Consider the following 18,453-nt stretch of genomic DNA (forward strand, 5'->3'; position numbering starts at 1 on the left):
TGTATTGCACATAGAAAATGAACGGTTACTTGTTCCTGTGTCTCTTACTGACCATAGTGTAATTGGTGACCCATGGCATGCTGGTGCTCAATTTATTTTGCACAGGCACCAGCAATTAGCAAAGTCTCTGCCACAAACTACATTAAGTATTTATGTCAAGCACACTTGCTGCCTTGCTGCTGTGGTTAAGCATGTAGACTTACTTCAACTTTTGTTACCACAGTTTAGCATTAACCCATTAAAATAAAGGTTGTAATGCAGAAAACTGAACGTTTTAGGGATAAAATTTACTTAAATTTGTTAACACGGACAGCATCTTACAAAACTATTTGGTTACAAATATTTTAATTATGTACATTCAAATGTATATAAATATAACGTTCAAATTATATGAAGATTTTGGAATGTATTTATAAATTGTTAAGCTTATAAAGGCTTTTTTTGCTTGTTAGTTACATTACATTTAAAGTAAACATAAGTAAACAACAGAGTCTAACCATGTCATGTCTGATTAATTATATTTGGGGTAAAGGGAACATTATATATATTTAGGGAATTTATGCAGAACCGTTTTTTTTAAATCAAGCCTCTTTATTTAGAGCATTGTCAATCCTATTTCTCCTCTTCATAGCATAAAAATCTCCCCAGGGGTATTCTGTTGAGAAAAAAGATCTGTGCAGATTTTCTTTAAGTCTGCCTCAATCAAAAATTTGATCCATCCTCCCTGAACATCATCTCCTCTTACTATGGAGGTGTTTTTTCTGCTTTTTATTTTAAGGTGATGAAGATGGAAGGCATCCAGAAACCACTTTGAGAGGCTCACAGCAGGTTGCTGATCCAGGATCAGTGTGTAAAAATCACAGGCCCAGTAGGACAGTTGAGCGTTTTTACTGCTAAATGAATCTCTAAGGTACGGCCTTTGATGCACTGCACAGTATGAGAAAAGAAGCTCTGGGGACGTGCAGTGCAGCTCGCCATGAATATCCAAATCTGATATCTGAGGCAACTTGGATATTCTGCAGCATTTTCTAATATGGTTAAAAACAAACAAAGAAAACACAAGCCTTACCTCCTGGGGATGAAGCAGATATCAAATCATCAATTCCTGGTTGACTGCATTTACTTTTTTTTTTTAAGCAGTTTACCACCCCTTTGTATGTGCAAGTGAGTGTAAGAGAGAGAGAGAGAGAGAGAGAGAGCTTCCACTGTATAAAGATGTTACGCTATAATAACCTTGGCTACAAGAATCACAGCTTTAGTATTAGTATCAAAACACCACCACCACAAAGGGCAGTGGTGAAATATATTAAAATAATATTTGCTTAAAAGTCTTTGCTTGTCCTTATAAACCTAAAACATGAGTTCTTGTTCACACTTACAAAGAAATCTTTAAACTGTCATTGTTTATTGCACTGACTATTCAGCTCCAACATTTATACTTTATAGAAACTACAAACAATGTCCTGCGGTGAGTCTACGATTTGGGAATGTAGAAGAAAATGCCAGAACAAAACAGCACAGAAATAAACTCAATACCTGATATACACTTTATGGTCAAAGGTTTATGCTGACCAACACACCCATTTATCCTTCACCCAAACTGCAGCTACAAAGTTGGAAATCACAGAATTGCATATAACGTTTGTATGCCCCAGCATATAGTTTCCCTCTACTGAAACTAAGAGGTCCGAAACTGTTCCAGCATAACGCTGGAATAAAAAAAGATCTATGTGTAGGCCATTAGATTTCTTCCACTCCAACCCTGGCAAACCAAAGACCTGAACTCAACTCCACTGAACACCTATGGGATGACCTGAAATACAAAAATGCCCCAGGCCTTCTAGGGCAACATCAACGCCTTATCTACAATAATGCTCTTGTGACTGAATGGGCACAAATCCCTAAAGCTACACTCTGAAATCTATTGGAGTCTAGTTTTAGCCTTACTATAAAAATCACAGTCTATCCAAGAAACACTGGGAATAAGGAAGAGAAACCACCACGACCATCAGGGCACCGACATTAACACAAACACATTTAAATGCTTGAGGCAATTTAGTGTAGCCAGTCCAACTAGTCACATGTTGTTGGGCGGTGGGAGCACATGCAAAACTCATATACAGTAACCTGAGCTCAGGATATTAAACCAGTAATCAGAACCAGAAACCCTGGAGCTGTGAATCCATCCTTCAGTGCCACTGTACCACCCCTCATCTGTTTATGCTATTTTTAAATAAGGATCTGAATTTTCACCTCTTCTGATTGCCAGGTCCCATGGCACATCATATCCCATAAGTGTTGCCACAATAAACAACTACGAATGCAGCATTTTTCTATAAACTGTCAGACTATGGAACTATACATCACATTGTTGGTACATCAGTGCATAAAAGATTTGGCTTCTATATTCACATTTTTTAAAAATCTGTTGACTAAGCATTTCTCAGCTCATCACAACAATTTTTTTCCACAAAATTAATATAAGTTCCTAAATAGACTCTACCTCTAGAGAATTAGATAAATGAAAAATAGATTTAAATCAGCCAGTGATTTATCACAATGCAAACAAACTAATTTCATCAAATAGTCTGCTTCTAAAAGGAATGAAACTTCTACACAGAATGACAAGTATCTTGGTCTTGCCTCCTTTGGCTGCACTTTAAAACATGGACCAAACCTTCTTTAGTTTGACTAACAGGGTTAGAGAATAAAGTTAAAATATTTGAAGATTAAAATTACATTTCGTAGCAACACAAGCTCGAAGTGGTAATATTTTGGAGAAAAAATATATATATCACAGAATTGTGAGAAACGTTAGCTGTTTTGCATAAAATCGATGTGGAGGATTTGGTTAAATCCTATTTTTGGTTCGGATTTAGCAATAATGATATTCTTTGTCTTTTGTTGCAAGAGATATAATTAGTAGACGGACACTAAAGCAGTTATGTCGGGAACAATTTATTCAGGAATAATCAGACAGGCATTGAGGAAATTGCCTCTTTTGTGCAGTCTGAAATAGCAACCAGTGGTCAACTCCGAGGATATCGCTGGGTAAATCTGCATGCTATTCGAAGAGGATATATTCATTCTCAAGACATAAGCGGATGATGAATAAATCGACCCTGAAGGAGTTCAACGCCGTTGTTTCCGACTTTATTCTCATATTGCTATGACTTTAATCTCATAATCTCCGATTGTTTTTTTTTGTTTGTTTTTTTATCGAGGCCACACCTCCTTTGGTTCAACAAGAGGCACAACCGCCAATCTTTTAATGGTTGAAATGTCTGGCACAGTAGCAATGCTGTTTATTGGTTGAACTGGAAGGCATATTGGTCACAACTTCTTTGGTTGGACTGATGGACACACAGTCCCTGCCTCCTCTGGTGAAATAATAGGCACAGAGGCAATTCCTAATTTAATGGGTGTAATGAGGACAGAATGTGTGATGTAAATAGGAAATATATTTCGCAGGCACTTGAAAATATGTTAAACCTCTTTCACACGGAGAGCCGATGCTGATATATGATGAGTCATATCGGCACCCTGCAGAGAGTCCTGCCTTGTGATTTGTTTTAATACAGAACAGAAACTTGTCATTGGGTTACAGCTTTGAAAAGGTAATTAGTGTTCTTTGTTTTCGGAGTGTTTGGGGTTTGTATGGAACAGCTTTCCTCATTTACAGCTCGCTTTATAGCTAAACACACAGGCATATTTAGTGAAATGACAAAGTGAGCTTCTGTGCTGTTCCTTAGATCTGTTCTAAACACAAGTATAAAGAAAAACCTTTGAGGAAAAACGTGAATTTATTCACAAATACGTCTCATATACCACTGAAATCAGCCCATAGGCTCGGTTAATTGTACACCACTATTAAATCAATACTGAGGATGGTCCAAGTTCAGATATTGAAGATGAGAAATTAGGATGGTTGCATTGGTGCATACCTAAGGTACAGAGACAACAAAACAACAACAAATACACTTTCACTCATACACAGACACAAAAACTTGCATGCGTGCACACACAAATACACCTAAACTTTTTATTTTACTGTCTAGTCAATGGCTGGTCTTTTTACAGTGGGAGTATTTAAAAGCAAACAGTTCAATGAGAACACCACAGATGCACTCTTTTGAACAAATACCTTCACGGTTGCTCGCTTTCCTTACATCCTGTGAAGCCTAGAGTAAATCTAGCTCATAGGTCAATGTTTTGGTCCATTTATTCTTTAGTGACTATTTCTCTCTATCCCTGTCTTTCTTCCTCCGTCAGTTTTACTGTTAGCATAAAGACTAGCCAAATCTTTTCGTGAAATTCGAGATGAATTTAACAGTAAAAAATGACCAGAGTGTCTGATTAGTAGCTGTTTCTAAAACTAGTATAATAATGCTTAGGATTAAAAGATATCAGGAGCAGGGAAGGTCAGCCGAAACTTAAAGCTAACGTTTGTAAAATCACATGAATAAACAGTTTGATAGGGCAAGGATGAGTAATGAGGAATGACTACCATGGAGTGAGGATTTGCCCGACTCAAGAGGGTGACCAGAAAAGCAGGACCAGATTTACATCTAAACGCCAAACAAATTACATTTCTGTGTTTTTTAGTTCTGGGATCATGAGATCTGTGTATAAGACAACATTAGTGACTTTGGTCTTTTTGGTGGATTTGTAAAGACCTATTGGGAGAGACAGCAAAGCAAAAACTTCTTTGTACAGGAGGGAGATCGTCCTTTTGTCCGACACTGAAATCTGTCTAGAAATAAATGAAATAGGAATAAGTGGCAAGAAAAGGAAACAAATTCCTAGCTGTAGCTGACACCTTTATCTGTGGGCGTAAAAGTAAAAAGTTCATCATGGTTGATGGTCATTCGATAAAAAAACAAGTGGGAGCTTGCTACTATTGGTAGATTTTGGGATGATGGAACCAGTTCCTGTATCGAAGCATTAGAGATCAGGGTGTAAACATGAGCAACAGTATGCTAGGCACATATAATCAGATCTTACATTGGAGGTAGGAGGTAGAGAACAAGAGCTGCAGGCTGTAAGTGGTTTGGATGTACATGTGAAAGGTTGGGGAGGGAGTTAGAATAGACAGGCGAAGGGTTGGGATAAGTGAAATGTGTTAAGCAGGGTTGGAGTAAATGAGAAAAAGGATTCATGAGGATAAATATGAAGAGGACTGGAATGAATGAATAAAGATGTACTGTGTGAGGCTGGGAAGAGAGACTGACTGTGTGAGGATAAGGTGGAATAAATAGGAGAAGATTTGGAACTGGTGAAGAACGATGAGGCATGGGACATGTGAGCGAGGGGTTCGGAGAAAGAGCGAGGAGGCTGAAATGAAGGGCAAATTATTGGTATTAATGAAGAAACCCGGAACACAGGAGGAGGAATTTGGATGGGGTGGTAAAGTGGGAAGGGGTGTGTAAGGAAGAAAAAGGTGCCCCCAGTCTCCACTTCTACATTGGTATGCCCACAAATTTCAGCATGTGCCAGAAATATAAGAAAATATAAATAAAGCGCTAAACATAGCCCTTATCAGTTGAGACTTCAGTTCACGATTGGTGTGAATTTTGCTTTTATGCGTGTTTCATCACATTGTGGAGAAAGATAGCCCATCTGTAATTCTTTAAAAAAGGGTTAAAAAGTGCACCTGCAATCCTTCAGACAAAAAAAAATAAAACTGTGGTACTTCAGAAAGAGAGATCATGAGAAAATCTGTCTGAGATGGGCAGGGCTGCAAGCACTGAGAGACATTAAGGGCTGAAAATACTGAGGCTAAAGAGGTTCCAGGAACTTAGGAATGCAGGTTGCTGTTAGAACCAAAATAAGTGGGACGACAGCAGCAATATAAGAGAAGCAGTGAGAACTGGAGAGAAGGGAAGGGCTGCAAGCACTATAAAATAAAATGGGTTTAAAGAACGGAAAGAATGGATCAAGAGACGGTTGGGGCTGCAAGTAGCAAATAATGGGAGTCTGCAAGCGAGGAGATTTATGGGGGTTAAGAAGCAAATAAAGTGATGGCTGTTGGCATCTAGAGACTGGGGGGGGCTATAATATTATATATATATATATATATATATATATATATATATATATATATATATATATATATATATATATATATATATATATATTTTACACATATACACATACACACACACGTATGTGTCCACATCATTTTCTGAATTTGGCTTAAATAAAAAGTAACACAGCGCCATCTGGTGGTCCTGGCCACAACACTATAAAAATAAAAAATAAAAAAAAAACTTATTGAATTTGTTTTATACATTTTTAATCAACGGGCTTCCATTACATTGATGTTAGAAAATCTTAAGGCTTTAAACGGTTCACATGGGTTTCAAAAGCAGATGCATTTCCTCCTACATTAACCTACAATGTACACCTGCTTTCACAGTCACAGTGAAGTACATATTTAAATTACTCCGATGAGTTAATATGCCATGTATATAAGGAGACATATTCTTCATAATTTTCTTTTCCTATTATATATATATATATGACCCCCAGTGCAAGTTTCACAACCTGCGTGATGCACTTTATGGGAAACCTACCTGTAGCGAGAGCTTCCTCTCTCTGTGTGTCGTTGTCAGCAGGCTGCTGAATGTTCCAGCTGGTGACGGGCAACGAGTTCATGTCCTCCATACTGTTCAGGCGCAGCATGTCCATGTGGTTGCTGTTGCTCTGGTACCTGGGGATGAAACAGACCTTGCCGCTGCTGAACATGTGCTGAAGGATGGCGTCGGTGCAAACTTCATCATGCATGCTCAGGAACACAGCAATGCGTTGACTGCTTCTGTAGTTGGGATGTTTGAACAGCTGCAGAGATGCAAAAATAAAATGGTGTGAATTTTAAAAATACAATGGAGCACTGAATTATTTATTCTTTATAAAATTGGTTTATTACATTCCTCTTATAGTCAGCAGTATTTGAACATTCAGTGCATGCATGGCCTTTTTTTCTGTCAATCCCAGACAAAGAGGTGTGTCCTCTTAACCTTCCAGTCTTAATGAAGGAGGTGTGGCATCTGTGCCTGTCAGTCTCAGAAAAGGACATAAGGCTCCTGCAACTGTCAGTCCCATTAAAGGAGATGTATGTCTCCGCTGTGAAAGGCAATCCTGGTAAAGGAGATGTGGCACTCCTATTTCTTCCCACAGAGCAAAAAGCTGAAGGTGTTAGAAAATGTGTTTTGCAAGTCTAAGGATTTATGGCCTGGAAAACTGGACACAATGGTAGTCTGGATTTTTTATTATTAGTTAAAGAAACCGAATTCAAAATGTAGGCAAGGACCATTACTTCCTTACAGATCACTTAAAGTGGACTACAATTCATGGACCGGGTGCAATCTGAAGTAAACTGTCTCTATGTTAAAGCTTTTATATAAATATAGCTCAAATGCACAGAGGGATTTATTTTTTTAATTAAAGTTATTTTCCTGTGTTTCTTGTTACCATTACACATGACACACACACATGGAATGTCACTTTAACTCTGGACTTTAATAGCATCCCTTTTATACCAACATATGGACACTTTAAAAACCTTAATAACACTTGACCACCTCAATCTGTACATCTGTCATACACATATCCATCCCCTTCTGCTTAATTCACATACATACATATATACATACAGTGAGGAAAATAAGTATTTGAACACCCTGCTATTTTGCAAGTTCTCCCACTTAGAAATCATGGCGGGATCTGAAATTGTCATCGTAGGTGCATGTCCACTGTGAGAGACATAATCTAAAAAAAAAAAAAAAAGAAAAAAAATCCAGAAATCACAATGTATGATTTTTTTTTAACTATTTATTTGTATGATACAGCTGCAAATAAGTATTTGAACACCTGAGAAAGTCAATGTTAATATTTGGTACAGTAACCTTTGTTTGCAATTACAGAGGTCAAACATTTCCTGTAGTTTTTCACCAGGTTTGCACACACTGCAGGAGGGATTTTGGCCCACTCCTCCACACAGATATTCTCTAGATCAGTCAGGTTTCTGGCCTGTCGCTGAGAAACACGGAGTTTGAGCTCCCTCCAAAGATTCTCTATTGGGTTTAGGTCTGGAGACTGGCTAGGCCACGCCAGAACCTTGATATGCTTCTTACAGAGCCACTCCTTGGTTATCCTGGCTGTGTGCTTCGGGTCATTGTCATGTTGGAAGACCCAGCCTCGACCCATCTTCTATGCTCTAACTGAGGGAAGGAGGTTGTTCCCCAAAATCTTGCAATACATGGCCCCGGTCATCCTCTCCTTAATACAGTGCAGTCGCCCTGTCCCATGTGCAGAAAAACACCCCCAAAGCATGATGCTACCACCCCCATGCTTCACAGTAGGGATGGTGTTCTTGGGATGGTACTCATCATTCTTCTTTCTCCAAACACGTTTAGTGGAATTATGACCCAAAAGTTCTATTTTGGTCTCATCTGACCACATGACTTTCTCCCATGACTCCTCTGGATCATCCAAATGGTCATTGGCAAACTTAAGACGTGCCTGGACATGTGCTGGTTTAAGCAGGGAAACCTTCCGTGCCATGCATGATTTCAAACCATGACATCTTAGTGTATTACCAACAGTAACCTTGGAAACGGTGGTCCCAGCTCTTTTCAGGTCATTGACCAGCTCCTCCCGTGTAGTTCTGGGCTGATTTCTCACCTTCCTTAGGATCATTGAGACCCCACGAGGTGAGATCTTGCATGGAGCCCCAGTCCGAGGGAGATTGACAGTCATGTTAAGCTTCTTCCTTTTTCTAATGATTGCTCTCGGACCTTTTTCACCAAGCTGCTTGGCAATTTCCCTGTAGCCCTTTCCAGCCTTGTGGAGGTGTACAATTTTGTCTCTAGTGTCTTTGGACAGCTCTTTGGTCTTGGCCATGTTAGTAGTTGGATTCTTACTGATTGTATAGGGTGGACAGGTGTCTTTATGCAGCTAACGACCTCAAACAGGTGCATCTAATTTAGGATAATAAATGTAGTGGAGGTGGACATTTTAAAGGCAGACTAACAGGTCTTTGAGGGTCAGAATTCTAGCTGATAGACAGGTGTTCAAATACTTATTTGCAGCTGTATCATACAAATAAATAGTTTAAAAATCATATATTGTGACTTCTGGATTATTATTTTTTTGATTATGTCTCTCACAATGGACATGCACCTACGTTGACAATTTCAGACCCCTCCATGATTTCTAAGTGGGAGAACTTGCAAAATAGCAGGGTGTTCAAATACTTATTTTCCTCACTGTATACACATATATACACACACACACACACATTTTATATATATATATATATATATATATATATATATATATATATATACACACACACACACACACACACACACACATAATATATAATATATGTATGTATGTATGTATGTGTGTGTGTATATATATATATATATATATATATATATATATATATATATATATATATATATATATATATATATATATATACACACACACACACACACATACATACATACATACATACATACATACATACATATATATATATATATATATATATATATATATACACAGTGGGTACGGAAAGTATTCAGACCCCCTTAAATTATTCACTCTTTGTTATATTGCAGCCATTTGCTAAAATCATTTAGGTTCATTCTTCTTCCTCATGAATGTACACATAGCACCCCATACTGACAGAAAAACACAGAATTGTTGACATTGTTGCAGATTTATTAAAAAAGAAAAACTGAAATATCACATGGTCCTAAGTATTCAGACCCTTTGCTCAGTATTTAGTAGAAGCCCCTTTTGATCTAATACAGCCAGGAGTCTTTTTGGGAAAGATGCAACGAATCTTTCACACCTGGATTTGGGGATCCTCTGCCATTCCTCCTTGCAGATCCTCTCCAGTTCTGTCAGGTTGGATGGTAAACGTTGGTGGACAACCATTTTTAGGTCTCTCCAGAGATGCTCAATTGGGTTTAAGTCAGGGCTCTGGCTGGGCCATTCAAGAACAGTCACGGAGTTGTTGTGAAGCCACTCCTTCGTTATTTTAGCTGTGTGCTTAGGGTTATTGTCTTGTTGGAAGGTAAACCATCGGCCCAGTCTGAGGTCCAGAGCACTCTGGAGAAGGTTTTTGTCCAGGATATTCCTGTACTTGGCCGCATTCATCTTTCCCTCGATTGCAACCAGACGTCCTGTCCCTGCAGCTGAAAAACACCCCCACAGCATGATGCTGCCACCACCATGCTTCACTGTTGGGACTGTATTGGACAGGTGATGAGCAGTGCCTGGTTTTCTCCACACATACCGCTTAGAATTAAGGCCAAGAAGTTCTATTTTGGTCTCATCAGACCAGAGAATCTTATTTCTCACCATCTTGGAGTCCTTCAGGTGTTTTTGAGCAAACTCCATGCGGGCTTTCATGTGTCTTACACTGAGGAGAGGCTTCCGTCAGGCCACTCTGCCATAAAGCCCCGACTGGTGGAGGGCTGCAGTGATGGTTGACTTTCTACAACTTTCTCCCATCTCCTGACTGCATCTCTGGAGCTCAGCCACCGTGATCTTTGGGTTCTTCTTTACCTCTCTCACCAAGGCTCTTCTCCCCCGATAGCTCAGTTTGGCTGGACGGCCAGCTCTAGGAAGGGTTCTGGTCGTCCCAAACGTCTTCCATTTGAGGATTATGGAGGCCACTGTGCTCTTAGGAACCTTAAGTGCAGCAGAAATCTTTTTGTAACCATGGCCAGATCTGTGCCTTGCCACAATTCTGTCTCTGAGCTCTTCAGGCAGTTCCTTCGACCTCATGATTTTTATTTGCTCTGACATGCATTGTGATCTGGAAGGTCTTATATAGACAGGTGTGTGGCTTTCCTAATCAAGTCCAATCAGTATAATCAAACACAGCTGGACTCAAATGAAGGTGTAGAACCATCTCAAGGATGATCAGAAGAAATGGAAAGCACCTGAGTTAAATATATGAGTGTCACAGCAAAGGGTCTGAATATTTAGGACCATGTGATATTTCAGTTTTTCTTTTTTAATAAATCTGCAACAATGTCAACAATTCCGTGTTTTTCTGTCAATATGGGGAGCTGTGTGTACATTCATGAGGAAGAAGAATTAACTTAAATGATTTTAGCAAATGGCTGCAATATAACAAAGAGTGAAAAATTTAAGGGGGGTCTGAATACTTTCCGTACCCACTGTATATATAAAATTCAAGTTTTTTATTCTTTAATCAACATGGCCATGGACAAATATGAATGCTTTATGCAAATGTATGTTTATTATTAGTGAACCCATACTCTACATAGAGTATGAAGACAAAATATTCTTTTAAATGTTTGAAAGTAATTATGGTGTTTTAAATTACATAAATCATCAGGACACCGAACGGAACTGTCGCTATTTTCCACATGGACGGTTCATGAGATAATGAAGTACAGTGTCTCACCCAAAATATCTCTACACATATGGAAAGATGGTAAATCCAACTCCTTAAAATACACGTTCACAAAAAATGCCATCTTTAATACAGATGTTGAAAAGACTTAACATTCTGTCACTGTCTAAAAGCAGAGTTCAAAGAAGATAAGAGAAATAGATGAATCATCAATTAATGGGAAGCTGAGGTAAACTTAATCTGGTTTCTAATTTGAGTGTCGACAGCATTAAGGATAAGTAGTAATGTCAGAGGGCTTGATGGGTGGAGAAGATATCAACAAAGAAAATAAAGATGATTTAGTAATAGACTGAGTTTCCAACCAAACCCACAAATATTCTGATTGATTAGACAAAATAAATGACACAATTATATGTAACGTGCAGCTGAGCAGGATGTAGAAGACCAAACCTAATGAGGTCACCCTCAGCTTACGTCAATTATCATTTAAGGGCCTGTGCACACTTTACAGTAAGGTCTGAGAACACAGAGATAGACATATCTGCCGCTGCTCCCTAGCAGGATGTCCACACAATCCGAAAAATAAAGCAGTCTCGTCACAATTGCTCGCGGTCGCTCCCCCGTTTTAGGCTTAAGGTGGCAATGTACGATGTGCCCTCTCCAACAACGGCTCGTTCTCCAGCTCAAACACGTCTTTAAGCAGTTTAGCCATCCCTTCTGTGCAAGAGTAGTCAGTAATGTCGTTAGGGACTCAAAAATCGAAATATTCTTGCAGCGAGACGTAGCCTCCAAATCCTCACATTTATTTTCCAATTTAACAACTTGTACAGAAAGGCGTAAGGCATCTGTTCCATTTTTAGTGGTGTTTTTTAAGCTCCACCATATCTGTCTGTAGAGTCACCATACTTTTGGACAATTTTGACCATTCTTCAAGAATCGCATCTGTGAGGTCAGACACTGATGTTTGAACGAGAAGACCTGGATTGCAGTCTCTGCTCAGTTATGTTGGAACAGGAACGGGCCGTCCCCAAACTGTTCCCACAAAGTTGGGAGCATCAAATTGTCCTGGTATGCTGAAGCATTAACAGTTCTTTTCACTGGAACTAAGGGGCCGAGCCAAACTCCTGAAAAACAACCCCACTTCTTAATCCCTCTCCACCAAACTTTACACTTAGCACAATGCTGTCAGACAAGTACCATCCTCCTGGCAACCGCCAAAACCAGACTCATCCAATCGGATTACCAGACAGTGAAGCGTGATTCATCACTCCAGAGAACACGTCTCTGCTCTAGAGTCCAGTGACGACGTTCTTTACACCACACTATCCATTGCTTTGCATTGCACTTGCTGATGTAAGGCTTGGATGCAGCTACTCGACCGTGGAAACCTGTTCCATGAAGATCTCTACACACTGTTCTTCTTCTAATCTGAAGGCCATATGAAATGTAGCTATTGACTCAGAAAGTTGGCGACGTCTGTGCACTATGTGTCTCAGTATCCGCTGACCTGCTCTGTGATTTTACAGGTTCTACCACTTCATGGCTGAGTTGCTGTCATTCCCAATCACTTCTTATTTGTTATAATACCACTAACAGTTGATTGTGGAATATTTAGTAGCGAGAAAATTTCACGACTGGACTTGATGCACAGGTGGCATTTTATCACGGTACCACGCTGGAATTCGCTGAGCTCCTGAGAGCGACCCGTTCTTTTACAAATGTTTGTAGAAGCAGTCTGCATGCCATGGAACCGTGGAAATGATTGGAACACCTGAATTTAATGATTTGGATGGGTGAGTGAATACTTTTGGCAATATAGTGAATATACAGACTTTAAATTTGCAAAAACATATTTTACTTATTTATCTGCTTTATATAATCGGGTGTCTGTGAGCAAAGACTTAACAGACAGCACAAAGACAGAATTGACTTCGTTCAAGTTCTCAGTTTATAGCTGTAAACATCCATATACGTGTATTGCATATATTCAGAACAAAACTACTGAGCATCTGTTGCCAAATTCACACACACAATTTATGTCAAATATGAATACACATAAGCACCACTGGGCAGGTGTGCAAGGTATTTTTGATTCCAACTGAAAATTTTTCAAGCATCTACATGGCTCATTAATATCCTATTAACCAGATTAGTCAGATCTATTTATAGATTATTAAATGTACACCAGCACTTATTCTGTTTGAGATCAATTTACATTAAGGCTTTTCTATCCATTATTAATGGATAACTTGGCTTTATGTGTATGTACTGAGGAAAGAGCAGATGGGCTTGACAAAACGTAGCCAATCCACCTACGTGCATGTTTTTGGGAGCTGGGAAGAAAGTATCCAGAAGTAGACCACAAAACTCTACTCTCAGGATAGTAATGGAGCCATTGAGCTGTAAAGCCATAACAGTATCAAGGGGCAAATACGGTTTTGAACTAAAGTGCAAAGATGTGAAAATATGCACTTGACAGCTTTTACACATTTGAAAGTCCACAGGCCAAGAATTATTAACATCTATACAATGATGTAGCATCTTGTGATAGAAAAGTATCTGCAAGAGTGAAAGGGAAAGTTTATAGGACTGTGGTGAGACCTGTGATGTTCTATGGATTAGAGACAGTGGCATTAAGTAAAAGACAGGAGGTGGAGCTGGAGGTAGCAGAGCTGAAGATGTTGAGGTTTTCGTTGGGAGTGACGAGGATGGACAAGATTAGAAATGAGTTCATTAGAGGGACAGCGCATGTAGGACGTTTTGGAGACAAGGTGAGGGAGGCGAGATTGAGATGGTTTGGACATGTGCAGAGGAGGGACATGAGGTATATCGGTAGGAGAATATTGAGGATGGAGCCACCAGGAAGAAGGAAAAGAGGAAGACCAAGGAGGAGGTTTATGGATGTGGTGAGGGTTGAAAGAGGCAGATGTAGAGGACAGAAGGGTATGGAGACGGATGATCTGCTGTGGCGACCCCTAATGGGAGAAGCCGAAAGAAGAAGAAGAAGAAGAAGAAGAATACTCCTTTCCTATGAAAGGACAAAAATCAAACTTGATTGAGGGCCCTAGACATAGATGTTGCATTAAACTAAAGTTTATATTAAAATATATGAAAAATTGCCATGGTCTCTCATATATAAAAAGAAAACATTACTGTTTTTGGCTTAAATTGTGCAGTTTTGTTTTTTATAAACTTATAGTACAATGAGAAACAATCTGATTTATTGGACATTAGAGTTTAATACAGCTATTCGGGGAGCTCTTATGCATGACATCAGTCTAAATTTTCCTTTTTTTTCCTCTCAAATGTTATTCTTTTTCTCCCTTTTCCTGTGTATGGCATGCTGGACCAGTGAAAGCATTGGTTTGGATATTCAAAGTATAGTTAGAGACACACTGAGGATCCTTACGGCCAGTGATTTTGTGTGTGTGTGTGTGTGTGTGTGTTATTCCCTATGCACATTGCCCTTGTTTACAAAGCGCACACGTGTAAACGCTGTGCACCCCAGACCTGTCCACATCTGTATTTACCTTTTGTGAAACGATCTGGGACTGGCGTCGCTTATCCTCGTCACTCAGAGCAGCAACTCGCTTCTTGAGCTCTTTCCTGAGGGTCTGTTTGGCTGCTCGCAGCGCTGCCATCGCGCTCAACTGGCTCATTAGGCACACCTGCAGGTTAGAATGCACTGGTCCTGTTTCACCAATTTGTTCTGATCAATGTTTCAAATGTTAATCAGTAACTGATGAGCATCTACACACGCATGCCATTACACACGCATGCCATTACACACGCATGCGCGCGCGCGCACACACATCAACCAACTGCATGGGCTGAGACTAACTTTAAAGGACTACATTTCCCGGCGTAGGCAGACGAACCAAAGTACTTCCGGTGTTTTTTTTTGTGCCAAGCAGGTACACTTTTAAAGCCAAAATTTTTTTTATTTTAATTCAATACTTGAACATATATACAACCATAATGCATGTATAGAACAATAGTAGAAATCTAGATGAAATTATAAGGGGTCCCGAACCACCGGGCCGCGAAGAAAAAAATATATAACCGTAATTTTCATTGTTTCCCCCCCCAATCGTATTGATTTGTGCAGCATGCAGGGTGTTTTATAAAACTTATATATATATATGTTTTATAAAAATATATAAAAAATATTCCGCTTGTGTCCATTTCCTGCACTTGTCCCAGTTGCATTTTTTCTTTACATCGATAAAATAAACTTGTATATTTGCAATAGTGGACGAGCATATAGTTAATAGAATATTACATGCATTTCCAGTATCAGTGTACCTTCTGGTCATTTAGTTTTCATGTTGGGAAGAGAATCTGCAACATGCAAAAAACACCGTTGTTATTATTTTCTTCTAATACTCCAGAACCAAACTACGTGGGAAAAAAACAAGTCATTTTCCCGTTTGTAGATGTACGAAAATTAAAATCAAAACTAAAACATAAAACCCGCTTGATTACTTATGTGTAATTTGCAGAACTGCAGAAACAAGCCACTTGTTTCCCGGTGCCCCGTGACACGGACGGAACTTCCGGTACGACGTAAACAATCATTCGCTGCGATGTCGCAATTCATTCATCTATTCATAGTAAGATGCCTAATCACAATCTTACAGAATAATTATGGACTTTGTTGATTCAGATGTTTGTGACGGTACGGCAATGAGCAGTGTGAAAAGCTCAGAGGTTAAACAATACCTCAATGGTTATAAAGTCGGTCGTGTTCTGTTTAGTAATGTGGGAAACGATTTCGTGGAATTAAAAGCGGATGTAGATGTTTTTATCAATGTCACGTAGAAATATAGACGTCAGGACGCCTGTGTAGTTACTCAGCAGCAATACTGTGTGAAAGGTCAATACATAAAAATAAAGTGTTTAACGACTAACGTTTAAACGAACCATTTGCTGCATTGTGTAAATACGTTTTTACTTTACGTTTTACTTTACATCTCCCCTTATTAATGAAACCTGAGCCAGTTTGTGATGAGTCGTTCTTTAACGATTCGTTCTTTTTGAACGAGTCTTTAATTTGACTCAGAAGAACGAGTCGTCTCAAAGAGTGATTCGTTCAGTTTCTACTGGACGCGCATGAGCAAAGCATCTCTAAAGGCAATGTACAGGAAACAGAATTGAGTAGTTCATATCATGAGTCTTCTAGCCAGAGTCGTTGTCACGTGACACATATACGCTAGAAATGTGATTAAAGGCACGAAAAAAATTCGTTCATTTTGATGGATGAGATTAAAAGAACTGTCACTAAAATGATCCAATTTATTTATTTTTATATATAAAACGGTTTACAGAACATAAAAAGGAACAACCAAAAGCATGGGGTTCAGGAAATATTAAATGCACCATAGAATTAAAGATATTCGGAGTAAATAAATTAAAAATAGAAATAATCAGTGTCAAAGGTTCAAAGGCAACAGTTCTCCACACAAATGTACAGAAACGTGCACATGCATATACACATTGACAGACCGAATCAAGTCAATAAGGAAACACATGTTTTGTTTTCCTGTTATAAGGGATGAAAAAAAACTTAAATCATAACATCCTTTTGGAAGAAAAAACAGGGTGTAGCCTTTGTAGTCAAACACTTGTAAATATAATATTTTGCAAGCAGAATAATTAAATTGCGAAAAAAAGTAACACTTTCTCAAAAGGTGAGATACCCAAACAAAATATCATTAAAATAAAGCTCAAAGTAAGAGGTGTACATCTTGGCAGAGTTTTCAGAATGTTCACAGTACCAGAAAAGATGCGACAGTTTATGGCTGTAAATTACAAAAAAAGGTCAAGTTTATTTCTATAGCGCTTTTCACAACAGACATTGTCTCAAAGCAGCTTTACAGAAATCAACAGTCAAGGTGAATGGTGTGTATTTATCCCTGATGAGCAGCCATGGTGACTTTGGCAAGGAAAAACTCCCTTAGATGTCATGAGGAAGAAACCTTGAGAGGAACCAGACGCAAAAGGGGAACCCATCCTCATTTGGGTGACATCAAGAGTTTGATCATAAATCTTTCAACAATACAGAACACTGGAGAGTGAGAACTAACATGAGTACTGGAGTATAAGATTATAAGTGATGTTCTTTCTACAGTCTTTAAGGTTATAAAACTAGGAGCTACTGAGCTTAACATTTGTGATCACAGCAGATTATTTGTTTCCATTCCCCTCTGTCCTCTACATCTACCTCTTTTAACCCAACTACCTGCATGTCTTCCCTCACCACATCCATAACCCTTCTCCATGGTCTTCCTCTTTTCCTCCTTCCTGGTTATACCCCATGTCCCTCCTCTGCGCACCATGAACACTTAATTCATTGCACAATAGGCAGAGCATTTAAGATATGTGCAATACCACTTCTGTACCTTTTGTGCAATGTTACTTATGTTTTTCTTATGAAAATGTGCAAAAACAAATTTTTTTTAAAGTTCATTCTTATTTACCTTTTTTTTTTGTTAGTTGTTGTTAAATGTGCAACTGGAAGCTTCGGTCACCAAAACAAATTCCTTGTAAATGTAAACATACTTGGCAATGAAGCTCTTTCGGTTTATTCCTTATACCTGTTCCATCTTGTCATCACAAGAGGAGTGAAAACAGAATCATAAAGAAGTAGTATTTATTATTTTTGCCGTGAATGACTTAAAGCACATTTTTTCTACATAAGGCTAAAATAATCCGATCTTCCCATCTTGCACATTTTTTTTTTTTCACCACAGTGGGCCAAATAAAAGTTTATCACACCATCAAGTCTATTGCAATACATTGTTATGGACGTTATGAGCGCTAATTAGAGTTTTACATTTAAAAGCTACAGTCCCAGAGAGGCACGACATTAAAGAGAAAGAAAGACTATTATTTCTTCTAAAAAGGGAGAGAATGCAGTCAGGTAAGGAAATGAATGCATGTCCTGCACTCTAACACAAATTAAGCTAAACAAACCGCACATAAACAAAACTTATTACCGTCGGTGCAAATCAGTCAACGCTGCTACCACTTCCGGCGGAAGTTAT

The 18,453-nt window shown here is 38.8% G+C and overlaps 1 protein-coding gene across 2 annotated transcripts in view; it reads right to left on the reverse strand.

Moving 5' to 3' along the window:
• Positions 1-18,424, reverse strand: part of mthfs (5,10-methenyltetrahydrofolate synthetase (5-formyltetrahydrofolate cyclo-ligase)) — a 28,070-nt gene extending 9,646 nt beyond the window's left edge. Inside the window, exons 1-3 of one of the 2 annotated variants that reach the window (XM_083559456.1) lie at positions 18,406-18,424; positions 14,938-15,075; positions 6,576-6,840 (exon numbers count right to left, since the gene is read on the reverse strand). In XM_083559456.1, the coding sequence (XP_083415582.1) occupies positions 6,576-6,840; positions 14,938-15,066 (394 nt within the window). In that variant the 5' untranslated portion in view covers positions 15,067-15,075; positions 18,406-18,424. Of the gene's footprint in view, positions 1-6,575; positions 6,841-14,937; positions 15,076-15,712; positions 15,758-18,405 lie in introns of those variants that run through there. The other variant, XM_083559455.1, reaches the window with a different exon arrangement.
• Between the last annotated feature and the right edge of the window lie 29 nt (positions 18,425-18,453).

The sequence above is a fragment of the Silurus aristotelis genome (genome assembly GCF_946808225.1).
Source record: "Silurus aristotelis genome assembly, chromosome: 13".
Classification (NCBI taxonomy): Eukaryota; Metazoa; Chordata; class Actinopteri; order Siluriformes; family Siluridae; genus Silurus; species Silurus aristotelis.